At 37.6% G+C, this 15,372-nt stretch overlaps 1 protein-coding gene across 1 annotated transcript in view; it reads left to right on the top strand.

Moving 5' to 3' along the window:
* SLC7A11 (solute carrier family 7 member 11) overlaps positions 1 to 15,372 on the top strand; it is a 72,726-nt gene that overhangs the window by 10,325 nt on the left and 47,029 nt on the right. The window contains exons 4-5 of the mRNA XM_025874190.2: positions 6,571 to 6,696; positions 10,786 to 10,885. Coding sequence (XP_025729975.1) covers positions 6,571 to 6,696; positions 10,786 to 10,885 — 226 coding nt within the window. The remainder of the gene's footprint in view (positions 1 to 6,570; positions 6,697 to 10,785; positions 10,886 to 15,372) is intronic.

Here is a 15,372-nt window from a genome sequence, read left to right as displayed (position 1 = left end):
AAAAGAATTAGCAAACTTCCAGTAGATTTTATGTAAACATTTACAAGTCTGCAAATATTGCCTGCTTTGGACTTCAAATGAGATGGATAATCATGACATACTACTACATCTGAGAGTCTGGATGACTCTTTTTCTTATCCCAATGCTATTAAACTTTTTGAAGGGAAAATTTGTATTTTGTAGGAGAAAATGGAAACTGTTCAAACCAAAATTTTAACACAGTTGTAGGTAAGGCCAATTGTGGTTTACCAAACTCCTGTGGTAGAGATTGATGATGGAAGAGTTCACAAAGCCTGAGTAAATCTTGGGTGAACCTAGACATTTTCTTCATTTTTGCCATTAGTTATGACATTAGCTTACAAATTTTGATGTTCCGTTTGCAAGCTTGAGATTCTGAGGAAATGCATTCCTATAATCAGAAGCACTGAAAGAGGAAACAAGGTATTGTTATGACTCAGTGGTAGGTCGTGCTGGGGGGGAAAGTGAGACTCTTCTTTGAGAAGAATTTAGCTTTAATGCAGCAACAGGATGGACATGGAGATGCAGAAGGAGAAATTTGGCTAGGGACAAATCTCTCCTATTCTGCATTGTTTTTTTTTTTTTGTTTGTTTGTTTTAAAGATTTTATTTATTTATTTGAGAGAGAGAGAATGAGAGAGAGAGAGCACGAGAGGGAAGAGGGTCAGAGGGAGAAGCAGACTCCCCGCTGAGCAGGGAGCCCGATGTGGGACTCGATCCCGGGCCTCCAGGATCATGACCTGAGCCGAAGGCAGTCGCTTAACCAACTGAGCCACCCAGGCGCCCCCCTCCTATTCTGCATTGTTGAAAGTGAGTATCCATGATTTTCTGCCTGTGAAGGGTGGAAGTTTAGTGAGATGTGGAAAACAGAGTTTAACTGCATGAATTGCTTCCCTGTATTCCTTGGGGGAAGGAAACAGTTTGTGATACTTTGAAATCTCTAGTTCAAGTGTAGAAGAAGCGCAAACGTGAAGGATCTTGTTAGAATCAAGTCACAGAAAAAAAGGAATGTCAAGTTTTGTGAAATGTCAACCAACCATTTGAGAAATGATAGTGGGGTGGGAGTGGGGAGTTACTAAATGCTAATTTTATCTGCCCTTTGTTGAAAGTACTCGATTTCATTTCTGTCAATTTGATAAAGATGAAAAGTTTTTGCTTATCCAAACTCCTGTCCATTTGGGTAAACATGTCAGGCACAGGGAAGTCCAGCTGGAAACTCTTACACATCCACACGAGGTGCTCTCCTCTAGCCCAGTCTCAACATCATACCCATGCAACGCCAGCAGGTTTCCCTGTCCATGGAGCTTTGGCAAGGATTGAAGGGTGTTCGATCCGTAAAATGATATCCAGTCTTTTGTTCTGGTCTTCTGAAACTCTTCCTTATATAGCATATACTTGAATGGCAGAATATTATAATAAAAATACTTTCTTCAAAATATGAAACCTCATCCCAGATCCATTCCTAACAATCTCCGAGTCTCATTTTCTTCTCTCTTAGTGTGTGTATAGGTGAGTAAAGGACCCCACCCTGCTTCTCATACCTGGTGGGAATAATTAGAAGAAGCAAAGAAAATAACACTTGTGACTGCATTATAGGAAAAAAATAGCCAGTTCCATTCCATATCACTGTACTTTCTTTTCCCAAACTATTTTCCTGGCATCACTGAATTACATGAAAGAAAATCAAGGATCAGTTCTGGGCTAGCATTTCAAATACAGCATGTGGAGTGGTTTTGCGTAAATATTCTGAAGTCTGGCTCTGCCATACCTAAATTACCAAGACAATGTATTCTTAGGTAGATATACATGGTATTGAAATATAAAAGCACTACAAATCAATAACCATATCCTTCAGGAGGATGACAAATAAAATGTAGGATCAAAGTATCCGGAAATCCTAGCCAAGATAAACATGAACCTTAGCAGAGAAGCAGAGCCACTAGGAGTTTGAAAGACCTAGGTATACTAGTGAGATCACGTGTGTCTTTTGAGCTAGTTCCTCATTGTTACTTGAGAGCTAGGCGTAAAAGTGTGGACCCTGAAGTCAGTTTACCTAGGCTCTAGTTTATCTTTAGGCTTACCTGTGTGAACATAAGCCTGTTAAATACTATCCCAACTTTCAGCTGCCCATCTGGAAAGTAAAGCCAATGATGGTGACCCCATCATAGAGAGATGAGGGTTAGATAACATTAACCATGTAAAGTCTTTGTACAATGCCTGCCATGTGATATTAGTTTACAATTATTTAATGTTTACCAATTTCTCAATATCGAGATCCTAGATATAGACTGTCTCTCCTTTTTAAAGATGTTTGTGGCTAGACGCGTTTATCTTCTCTGAAATCAATGCATCCAGGAAATGACTGCTAACAAAGAGAAAGGTAACCCAGGCAGCTGTTACAAAAAACCGTGGAATGATCGACTTTAACTCACCACATGGCATACATACAGCATCCATATATTTTATCAATTTAGCGTGAAGAAGTCAGAAGTAAGAAACCAGAGAGAACCTGAACCTGGGAGAAAAACCAATATATCCAGGCTCAGTAATCTTGCTCAGCAAATCTGAAGATGGACTTGAATTATAGAAGTGCAGAAAGAAACACGTGCCAGTCCTTCACATTTCCCTAAACATCCTCTTCAGAAACAGCTCCCTTCAAATATGTATTTCTTATCTCCAAGATTTATACATATAGCTTTCATGGCTGTGTTTCAGTTCTTAGAAAACTGCTCTATAAATAAGTAAATAAAAATTATATGTCCCTGTTTTTTCATTTTGGTAAGGAAAAAAAGCCAAAATTGACATAAATAGTTTCTAATGTGTGACATTTGCAATTATTATTCAAAGGGAGTAAAACTAGGTGGGACCACAGAACTTACTCAGATTTCTTTTATTACAATGTGGGTAGACCATCTATAAAAATCAAAGTAGATATTATTTGTTGCAGAAACCCAGAAAGCTCTTGCATTTAGTGAACCCCAAAGCCCCTTTTCAATATTGTTGGATAAGCAACATATGTAGACTGAAATTTCTGTGTAAAGACACACGATGAAACAGCACTTCTAGTCACTTGAGGACCTTCACGGTGCCTCTGTCCTGGCTGCCTGTTAAGCGGTATCCTTCAGGGTCATAGAGGTACATCTCAGCTGGAATCTGGTGTACCAGATAACGAGTGCAATGTGTGGATGTTCAGATACAGTGGGATTTTGAGAAACCTTTGAGAAGAATCAGTTTTAACCAGAATTTTTACTACAGCTGCCTGAGGGGAGTGCAAGATGAGAGAGATTATCGATCCATAGTATTTGCTTGATTTTGTCTTCCATTTTTTTTTTTTAAAGATTTATTTTTTTTTTATTTTGAGAGAGTGAGAATGAGAGAGAGAGTGTACATGAGAGGGGGGAGGGTCAGAGGGAGAAGCAGGCTCCCTGCTGAGCAGGGAGCCCGATGCGGGACTCGATCCCGGGACTCCAGGATCATGACCTGAGCCGAAGGCAGTCGCTTAACCAACTGAGCCACCCAGGCGCCCCTTTTCTCTTCCATTTTTAAGAAAACTTTACAAAATAGAAAATAAAACTCCAAATGCTCACTTTTTTTATTTCAATAGGCATTAAGTCTTATATTCTTTATGAAAGTAACAAATCCTCTTTCCTCTCCTCAAATATATAGATAGAGGTTCCAAAAATAAGAATGCCTCTTTCTTTGTCTCTCCTCCTCCCTCTCTCTTCCTTCCCTCCCTCCCGTCCACCTTTCTTTTCTTCCTCCCCCACTTCCTCCTTCCCTTTCCTGTCCTCTTTTTCTCTTTCTCTTTCTCTTTCCTTCGTTCTTTTTCTCTCTCTATACAACAGCTCTTTTCTATTGTGGAGTACTTTCAGAAATAGTGTTTTAGGTTTTAGGAGCTCTATTTAAAAGAAAACAGTGCTTTTTTGTTAGTGGTGGGAACATGAGTCCAATTTTTTTCAGGCCAATTCTGAATCTCCTTAACTAAAAAAATAATGCTTTTCACATGATGACTCATTTATCACAGAGTCATTTGCATAGAAAAAAAGAAAAGAATAACTGGATGATGAAGTGGGGAAGAGGGTTGCATTAAATTATTTTCAGCACAGAAGGGCTTTATGTTGAAGAAAGAAAAATAATTTTACTGTTTTATCCTCCCTCTGATAAAGTAATGCACTCTACCATTAACAATGGACCTGTCTTTCTTCATGTGTTTAGCTTCAAACATAGGTACAATATTTCCCTTAGCCTCCCATGGAGATTATTTGGGGTTCCAGCCTTTCTGATCATTCTCATCATTACTCCTTTGAACCATTTCATCATTAGTAGACCCCTATTTAACTTTGTATGGGATCTTCTGATCCCTTATTTTCCCATCTTTGAATTTTTCAAAAATGAAAATTGTCTTATTGATTTTCACTTAGAATGCTGCATGTCCATTATAAAAAATATTGAATGCAGAAAAAGAAATAAAAATAAAAAATTATTCAGTATTCTGTCATCTATAGAAACCTTCTGTTAGTGTTTTGGTGAACACTCATTCAGATATTTTCCCTTCATTTCTCTCTGTCTTTGTCTCTCTCTCTGTCCATCCATCTATCCATCCATCCATCCTTCTCTCTGTAACTTGCTATACTGGTCAGTAATATATCATGAACACCCTTTCATGAAATACATATTTAACTGCATCATGATTTTAAATGGTGCATAGTAAATCATTAAAAAGGTGTACCTTAATTAGCCTTCCTTTAGGAGTCTAGGTTATTTTAAAATTTTTGCCATTACTGTATATGTTATGTGTTGGTAACATTTGTACTGATTCTAAAGTTCTGAAATGAGCTAGTGATTATACAAGGCAATGGAAACTATGAAGATAACTGATGACTGTGTAATAGGAATACTTCCTATTGCAACTCGAATTATCAAAATCCTGTGTGTTGTTTTGTCCCCTGAGAAGTATCTTCATACATCTGTGTTATTTGTTTAGGACAGATACACCTTTTAAAAGATAAAGCTTATAGATAATAACTGCAAACGTCAGGTATGAAGTAGCTTTGGCGGGGGTGGGGGGTTAACACTGAAAATAAACTTCTGGAAAGAGCATGAAGTTGAAATCCGTGGTCTAGAAGAACCTCTAGAAGTCATTCCAGCTGAGTATAGAAGTCAGGGTCTTAGAGTATCACCATTCGTTTCATGCCTTCTTGGCTGAAGGGTAGTTTTTTTTAAACTGAGGATCCAACTCATTCATTTATTCAACAAAATTGTGTTGATTATCTTCTTGGGCTAAGCATGGAGCTGGACACTAGCAATACAGAGATAGAAAATGCTTGTTCTGGGGCGCCTGGGTGGCTCAGTCGTTAAGCGTCTGCCTTCTGCTCAGGTCATGATCCCAGGGTCCTGGGATCGAGCCCCGCATCGGGCTCCCTGCTCCGCGGGAAGCCTGCTTCTCCCTCTCCCTCTGCCCCTGCTTGTGTTCCCTCTCTGTCAAGTAAATAAATAAATAAATAAATAAATAAATAAATACAAATAAATCTTTAAAAAAAAAGAAAATGCTTGTTCTATCCTCAGGGTTCTCATGCGCTACCATGTGGGGAGAGTGGATAGTTGAGTGCTACTCAGGAAACTGTAGATGGCATCATTAAGAAAGGGAAATTCTGCTGGCTTCACACCCAAGGTGTATCCTAGGCCTGGAACTCTTTTGGACTCATTACTTAGAACTCTTTTTGTCCAAGTCCCCAGACACATCTTGGAAGCCTGTATTTTTAGGGTAGGTTGAAAGTCAGTCACTCCTTCATGTGCTAACTGGAAGGTGGAGAGGAAAAGCAGAGTGCCCACTAGGGCTAGGTCTGAGAGTGAAGAATAAAATACTAGCCAACTTCTTGACATCTTTCTTGAGTGATTCCATCCTGGCAAGTGCATATGCGTAACATCATGACAGTAGGAAATAGTTGCCTGACTTACCAAGCTGGAGAGTCATATTCAGCAATTTGATTGCATATTATGATGACTTTAGGATTTGGTTAGAAGATATACATATTTTTTTAAAGATTTTATTTATTCATTTGAGAGTGAGAGAATGAGAGAGAGCACATGAGAGGGGTTAGGGTCAGAGGGAGAGGCAGACCCCCGCCGAGCAGGGAGCCCGATGTGGGACTCGATCCAGGGACTCCAAGATCATGACCTGAGCGGAAGGCAGTCGCTCAACCAACTGAGCCACCCAGGCGCCCAGTTAGACGATATTTTTATATGATTTTTAAGAAACTACAGTATATGCCCACTCTTATTGACATATACAAAGACCAAGAAATGAATTTTTACTGTCTGGTGGTTTTATCCAAGCTTCTCAAACTTCAAGGTATGCATAAAAATCACTGAGACATCTTGTTGAAATGTATCTATTAGGTCTAGGGCAGTTCCTGAAATTATGCATTTCCAAAATGCCTCCAGGTAATGCCAACTTTGCTGGTTAATGGGTGGAACTTTGAATAGCAAGGACCTAAGATGTCTTCATGCCAATGAGAATTCACCTTCTGTAACTTCATCTATTTGTTTGCAGCTGTAGTGATGGTCCTGAACAGCATGAGTGTCAGCTGGAGCACCCGGATCCAGATTTTCCTAACCTTTTGCAAGCTCACAGCAATTCTGATAATTATAGTCCCTGGAGTTATGCAGCTAATTAAAGGTATGGACTGGAAAGTAAATGCTTTTTAAAATACGTATCTGCTTTTGATCTTTCCTAGCACTAACTTCCACTTGTACTAGCAGAATCCCTTAATTAGTCTCTGTTTGTGGAACTTAGACTCTATACTGTCATCGAATTGATTTGAAAGACTGCTGCACTGGGGGGGGTGCATTGGTATTTACAGCTGAATGGCAACAAGAGAATTAAGACTGGGCCAAGCAACAAAATAAGGCATCAATGAATTCTCTCCATATAAACTCTTTGGAGTGAAAACTCAAAGTGGAAAAACAAATCTGCCATTAGTTTCAACTACAGATAACTATAGCCTCTTATATTTACTTTAAAATAGTTCACTAATAGTAATAAAGACTAAAGGAAAAAGGATATCTGGAAAATAATGAAAGATGACCAGTAATTCTTTTACTCTATGGCTATTGTTACTTTTACCTTGAGAATAGTTTTGATGGAAGGGGAGTCAGATATGGGAATAGCATTCCGAAAAACCAAATATTATCTGACAAAAAAAGTTGTAAAAACTTAATTTTTATTGTTACTTTATTTTTAAAGTAAAATATGCTTTTCTATGGGAATGTAATATCATTCTGGGGGAGTATATGTAGAGTTGACTGTTTAATAAGAAAAGATGAGATGGTTGAGCAGGTGATGTTATTTAGAGTTTCAGCTGTTTTAGGGAAGAAGGTACATGCAATTGCTTGGATTCAGTGGAAGTTGTTGGAAGCGTAGGAGGTCCAGGTGAATTCATTGGCAATGGGCTTGGTAATAGGGAATAGGAACGTGAGATGAAATTGTGAAAGAGTGACGTATAATTTGGGCATCTTAAATATTTAATGTTTACATTGATATTGTCTGTTCCAGGAAAGGGAATTTAGAGAGAAATTTTATGAAGTTGCAGGAGAAGAATTACACAAAGCAAAAGGAAATGCCAAAATTCAGCAAAATAATTGCTGATGATAGAGGCATCAAACAATAACAAACACTGAAAGATCTGTCACTCTGTAGCTAGGGCAAGGGAGCTGCTCTTGTGCATTTACTAATGGAAGATCTTAGAACTCTCCTGGCTAAATGATTGCATCAAATCAAGCAACTTTGGCCAACTCAGAGTAAACACAATAAAGATTTTAATGCTATGGCTTACACTAAAGAGAAGACGTGAGCTCGCTCTTCTAGTTCACATTGGCCGCCACGGAGCTGGCCTGCTCATTTTATCTGATCCATTAGAAGTGTGGAGAACATAATCTGTTTTGTTAGTGCTTTCTTTTTATGGGCTAACTCTTTAGTCTCCTGTAAGGAGTTTCTTCCATTTTTGGAGAGTGCAGAGACCCTGAGTCATTGACCTTACTTCAGTTCTAGTTTAGGTTCCAAAAGATGATATACTATCCTTTAAAACTCTAATATAAGACTGTAGTCATTTTTTTTTAACCACCTATTTATATATGTATGTGAGATGAGGTGAAGTTTTCCAAATGCTATTTTATTGTAAATTCCTTAAGAACATAGATCATAATATATCTTTTGCATCTTTCTCAATTTAAAATAGAATGATCCTTTGATTAATATTTATGCTTTCTTATCAGTGCTTAATGTGAACAGGCTTCCTTTTATAGCTCACCTAATAGAGAAATGCTGTAACAATATTACTATATTTAAAGAAAATTTTATTATTTTGGAGACCATTCTTAGCAAGCATATTTACTCTATTAATACAAAATGTTGATTTTTCTTTCTAACTTAATCACAAATTTTTCACATTAATTTGAAACTCCAGGAAGATAAAAGCTTTACTAATACAGAGTGTGCATTTATTTCCACTCTAATCAGATCCTGAAAATAGTTGTATGTTCTGTACTTATGAGGCTTTGTTAAACTTTCCTTTGAATATTATGACTTTCATATTCCTGAGACCTCTGTTATTCATCCAAAATATTCCTGAAGTCTAAAAAAGCCTCTCTTTTGTAATACTCTCAAAATAACACTTTTTAGGATTTATACTTTAGGACCTGATCTTCAATAAAGTTTGGTTTTTCTTATTGCTTATTCAGTACTCTACCCTTAGAATATTATCTCTTTAGGCCAAGGAGACCATATGTCATGATAAAAGAATATTCAACAGATGTTTTTATCTGAGCTCCAGTATTTATATTTCCCTTCTATGAGGACACAGAGATGTTTTAGTAAAACAGGCATTTCTGAATTCACTGTGTCACTTTTTTTAAATGAACTATATTTTGGCACTGGATACTTTGAGGGAAAAATTATTTACTGTACAACTCAACCTTCTCCATTTTTGGTCTCAAAGCTCATACATATTATATTAATATATATTGTTGTCTGGGCAACCCAGGCAACAACTGAGGTTTCAGTGAAGAGAGAGGGTCATAATCACATATATCATCTACCTCCCATCCCTCTTTTTTTTTCAGATAAACAATGGATTATATTTTACATAAGTATATCTCAAATATTCCATGACACATAATTAAACTAAAAAATTACTATTTCTACAGAAAAATAACACAGTGATAAATATTCTGAATCTTTTATATGCCCATCCCTCTTTTATTTACTTGAGTGAAGACCAATTTTGAAACAAAATCACATTTCCCATTTTGGTGATCTCATTTGCTATTTTCTTTAAGAAAGAGACTTTTTGTGTTTAACTTTCAATATTGGCTAAATCTGAATTTTTTTTTTTTTTGTAATTATCCAAAGGATAAACAAGAAAAAGGCCCAGTATGATTCACAAAGTAGGGAAAAATGTTATGAATTAAAGCATTCAATCCACATGTTGATGCAAAATTTGTTAAGAACTATCTATTTTAAAATTCAGTATAATCTCTTTTCAGTGTTTCTAGAGGGAAACCATGCCATTCTCTAAGACAGGGTCAGTGGACTTTCTCTATAAAGGGCCAGATGGTAAATATTTTCAACTTTGCTTGCCATACAGTCTCCTTCACAACTACCCAACTCTGCCATTGCAGAGTGAAATCAGCCATAGACTGATAATATCAATCCTAATACACAAATAAGTGGGCCTGGCTGTGCTCCAATGAAACTTTATTTACACAAGAAGCTTTAGAAGGCAGATTTGGTCCACAGGGTTTTCTACCACTGTGGGTACTTAATAGACTACAGGGGAAAATAGAAAACAGAATGAAAATTAAATGATGTGAGAAGGTGGTTCTTGGGTTTTTTGCTACCTCCTCATTGAGAGTAGAACTGTGGATATTTCTTTCCAAGTGTAGATGCCAAGGGCAGTCTGCCCCAAGATGGGCTGCTTTGACATGAACATTATTTTGAGTTAAAAGCAATCAAAACCCAGCAGATTCAGGAAAAGCTCTTTACCTCCCCCTGAGCTATTAACAAGATAGTTTCCTCTTTACCTAAGAGACTCATCTTACATAGTAGGGCAACTTTTGTTTTCCACACATCTCCTTTTACCTTCCTGCTAATGTTCTTTCTCCCCTTTATATCCTCAGAACCCTACTCCCCTTCCTAGCTCATGTAACTATCATATTGCCTCACTGTCTTTGGAATTTCCATGTCTGTGGAGGTTCCCTATATGTATGCTATTAAATTTGATTTTCTCCTGTTAATCTGTCTCATGTTAGTTTGATTCCTAGTCCAGCCAGAAGGATTTTAAAGGGCAGAGGAAATTCTTTCTCCCCAACACAAGCATTAAATTATCTTTATTTAAAAGAATTCTATCATACTCCTGTTAACTGTAATCTGTATGGTTTACAGATTATTCCTTAGTCTTCTTTTATGCTCAAACTCTGTAAGAGTAGAGGCACACTCAAACAAGGAACTGCTTTGCTCTTTGCTATAATTTTATTAAAAGAGAAATGTGAAATAGTGTCAGTGGTGATCAATATACTTTTGGGACTCCTCCTCTAGAATGGATACAGTATTAATAGATGAATCTGGCAATGAGCAGGAAGTGAGAAATCTGGACCTGAAACAGTATAGTTCATCCCCAACCCTCCCATTTCTTTCTCCATGTTTATGGTTAAAGAATGAATAATAACCAATTCTTTGAAAAGTCCTAAAATCTTTCTGTTCTCATTACAGGGCAAACACAACACTTTAAAGACGCCTTCTCAGGAAGAGATGCGAGTATTATGGGGTTGCCACTGGCTTTTTATTATGGAATGTATGCATATGCTGGCTGGTAAGTTGATATCTCTAGATCTGGTGGTTTGTATGGGTCATTAATTCCTTCATGTATTTTGGTTAAGTGCCAAGCAAGCTGCTAGATGAGTGTGAATAGCCACAATCCAGCACAATCTGCCTTTTTTGAAGTGAGGAAGATGGTGTGGCTCCCTCCACCAGGCCACTTACTGTGCATATGACTTAATGTAAGCATAACTGAGTTTTTCAGTCAAGTTAACTATTAGACTTAGCCTGATGTTATAAAAAACAAACAAACGTGGGTCTTAATATTGCCAAAAGATCTGTTATAGCCACTAAGTCAGGAAACAAATGGGGAGGCCTGGTGTACTTTGCCAGGGACAACTGCTCCATCCTGGGGAATCCTGAGGGGGCTGAACAAATTGAAAGTACAGCTCCTGACTGGGCTTCCCAATACTGTTGCTGAACAAACTCAGATGAACTTGTTGCTAGAGAAGCCAATAACTCAAGCAACGAGGGTTTAGAAAAGGGAAAGAGAAATTTATTTCAGATGCTGGCACCTGGGGGAGGTGGCAGGCTCAAGCCTTAACAATCAACCTCTCTGCCTGTAAGATGAACACCTATGGGAGAGGTTTGGGGGTTAAGTGCAAGAGAGCAGACAGGGTGCACGTAATCATGGGGTGAGTATGTGTTTAGCCCTTGATCATGGGTAGGGAAGGGGACATGTGGGGTGTGGTCTTCTAGGCATTCCATTGTTAACAGGGCTTTTCTGGTCCAGTGGTTAGAATGTTCTGGTCATTGCAAAATGTCTTTGTGCCTCAAGAAAGTATAATAAGAAACAAGCACAATGGGTTTAGTTAGAGCATGAGTTAAGTGGTTTTGTCTATTTCTGGTTCTAACTGTTGGGGTCTACAATTGAGCAAGAGAATTCGCTGACATTAACCAATGCAAATCACTTATAAGTCTGTATCAGTGAGGACATAATAGTGCCATGAGAAATTAAAGATTAATTCTTTGCTTGTCAAAAGGGCCTTCAGTTGAAGCTCCAAGGTTGTTTGCAAATAGTGGTTAATTGATTTTTCTCTACTGTCCCATGAGAATGAAATCATTCAGATATAGAAATAAGTAAGGTGTTCCCAGAAGGTTAAATGATACTCGAAAAGCAGGGTAGGAAAAACTAAGATGGTGAAAACAGGTATACTAGATAATCTGTTACATTTAAAGGCTCTTACAAATTCCTTAAAATTTCCTCAACATTTGAAAAACAAAATATTCAGCAAAGATGATTAAAATCACTATGCCATGGGTACATTTCCTTTGTGCTTGTTAAGCTGTGATAACCATTCTGGTTGAAGCATTAGAACTTCATATTTATGCCTTATTTTATTCAGGAACTTGAATAACAATAATCATGGATAAGGGTGTGCGATTTTTTACTAATTAAATTTTATTGATCTAAGACTCAGTGGAAATGACTGTTACAAGAAAGCCCACTAGGTAGAAAAGTATTGCTTAACCATCAAAATCATTGTAGTAAAATTAAATTTCACTGTTTTGGAGTTATTAATAGCAAAATCTCTTTTTAAAAATTATTTATAGAGCTAATAGTTGTACAACTTTAGCTGTGAGAATGTTCTATGAACATAAAAATAGTATCAGGAAACCACACTAACTCAGAAATTATGTAAATGCATTTAATATAAATTTTATTTTCTTCCATTTCTTTAGTTTTTAGATTCTTACCTTCCAGTTAGTGCTAGAATATAAAGATATGTTTCAAAATAAATGGAGTATTTACCCTATTAATCTCATTGAATTGTGAAAATACAGCATTAGAGGAAAATTAGGAGGGTATAGGAATTTAAAATCTTAACCTAGCTTTTGAAGAAAAGTATGTTTGAAAGGCATTACAAGGTTGTAGCTCTATGTGGTATAGGATAAAATATTTGTATATTCAAGAAATATTCTTACAGCTATTGTGTATAAGTATCAATCTTGAATCACACAGTATATTTGAAGTCTTTTTATTTTTGTCCAAAGCACAATGTGGTGCTGGGCAGAGAGAAGAACAGAGTTGTGATCACAGGGTTAGTAGCAGAATCCACCATTCTATGGCTATTCAGCCTGCATCAAAGCTCTGGTGCCCTGGGGCAGCAGCCAAGCTACTGGGAGGGTAACCCAGAGACCAGAGTGAACTGGGGAGGTGGTAAAAGCTTTCAGCTAGAGCCAAGTGTTGGGAGCCCAGCAATATTCAATCAGGAATGTGGAATGTGGAGATAGTCACAAAGGAGATTTGATTAATTCTATTGAATGAAGTTTCTTTTGCCTTTGAGTGCCATGCATCTGTTACCACCGAATCTTAAAATATTCTTCTATCCAACTCACTCTCCCACTACCAGTACCAGATATTCAGGTCAGCAGCTTTGTGTTGAGCAAACCTTCTCTACTTCTGTAGGCTTTGGAGGGCTGAGGGATTTTTCCATTTCTCTCACTCTTTTCATTTTAAATTATCTTATTATCGTAATATTTTGTTTTATTGATGCTGAACCTAAAATGCTGCTCATGCCAAAATGATTTAAAAAATAATTTGGGTGATATAGACAGACTTTAACAATTCATGAAGTGGGCAGTCTCTACTTTGAAGAGTCTAGAGAACCACAAAGTGGGGTGGAAGACAGGAAGCTTTTATAGGATATGCTTTTATAGAAATCTTTCAAAGCATAAGGGACAAGGAAGAGAAAAAGAGAAAATGAGTAAGGAACAAGGAAGTAAGTATAGATCCCAGAGTTGGCATCTGGGGACTCAGTGGCCCCATTTTGGGCCGAGAAATGTATTTCAGTGCTCTCTTTACAGGGAACGTGGGTTTACGTGAACTTTTGTTTACACTTTTACCCATATGATCCTTCTCTCCACTCCCTATTTTAAAGAAGAGGAAACTGTTGATTTTCTCCTATTCTTAAGAGGGGTTCAAGTATAGTACTGGAAATGAAGACCGGGATTTTAAATGCAATATTACCAGATACAAGTGGCTTGTGCAGAGACAGAGGACTAACTGCATTTCTCTAACGTGGTTGTTATGCTACCTGAATGCTGCATTGTGGATAGGTAGAAATAATCTGGTTGTTAATCTATGGCCGTCAGTCTTAGAAAAAGAAAACTATGTCTAGAAGAAATAGTCTGTTGGTTCAGAGTTCCAGAGAAAAAGTTAATATCTGCTTGTAAGTAGAACAAGATGGAGACAAAAAGAGTTCACAGAGAGGGGTATTTATTCCCTTCCCAAATGTAATCCTGCCTCTCTGACCTCTCTCTGTCTTTCACAGTATAATGACAAGACTAGGTGATGGAATTATAAATGGGACACTGTAAATGAGTCTCCACTCCCCATGCAGCTGCCGTGACAACGTTTGATGCAAACAAAAAGTGTGGGGGGCATTGCAAATAAGTCAGATGGAAGCAGCTACTGTCATCAGAACTTAACCACCTAGGGTGTAAGTAAAAGCAGCGAGAACTTTGTCGATGGGGAGGCCTTGCTCTGTTAGTAATTCAACTTCGACATGGTGAATAGGAAAAAGACCCTGCCAAACCTTGGGTCTGAATAGAGTAGGCTTTTGGCTATGAGCAGTGCAGAACCTTTTTAGAATGATGAAAACTCCTTCACAGAAACATGATTAGGGGGAAAGAAATCATTAACCCAGCCAGGGCACAGAGTTGGGTCAGAGCAACTTTAATATTATTACCAGTGTCTGCATTCAGAGAGATATGTCTGCCAGTCTTCCTCGTGGCCCAAGGGAACTCAACCAATTTCAGTCCCATATCCTGATCCAAAGCTAAATATTGCTTTGTGGGGTTTTTTAAAACTGTGTAATATAAAGTTTTTCTGTGTCTTTTTTCTCCCTTTTAAATCCGATCCTCGGTGGATTTAGTCTTTCTAAAGTACCTGCTGGGATTATTTGGTACCATTGTGTCAAATCTAATCTAAAGAATAAGCTTCTTTTTAAAATAATTCACATAGTTGGGTACTGGAATGCATTGCCAGCTTTGTGGTACTTTTTATACACAATTATGGAAAAGCTGAAACAATAGATCTTGTGAATATTCTCGAGAGGCCTTGAGGAGATGTAAAGCAAGGAGAATGCTATGGACTCATTGCTGGAGACTAGGAAAGCATAAAGGTGTATTTCCCACAGGATGTGAATGTTTGGACCAAAATAAGAAGCTTTCTCCTTCACACCCCCACCCTGCCCCAAGCCCTTTCCTTTTCTCTATTCTCTGGAGCTATGGCAAATATTTGAAATTGTGTTCCTTTTTTCACAAATATTTCCTTTCTTGCTGTAAACATTGTTGGAAAATACCAGTTTTTAAAACAACTATTAAGAAGGAGCTGGATATTTTTGACATGAGAAGCCTGGAAACGTGTGTGTGTGTGTGTGTGTGTGTGTGTGTGTTCGTTATTTTATATTTGGGTTTCTTTCTTTCTTTCTTTCTTTCTTTCTTTCTTTCTTTCTTTCTTTCTTTCTTTCTTTCTTT

This window comes from Callorhinus ursinus, unplaced genomic scaffold (genome assembly GCF_003265705.2).
Source record: "Callorhinus ursinus isolate GAN/ISIS: 27379988/994484 unplaced genomic scaffold, GSC_fseal_2.0 scaffold4, whole genome shotgun sequence".
Taxonomy (NCBI): Eukaryota; Metazoa; Chordata; class Mammalia; order Carnivora; family Otariidae; genus Callorhinus; species Callorhinus ursinus.
This window is presented reverse-complemented; position numbering and strand designations above follow the sequence as displayed.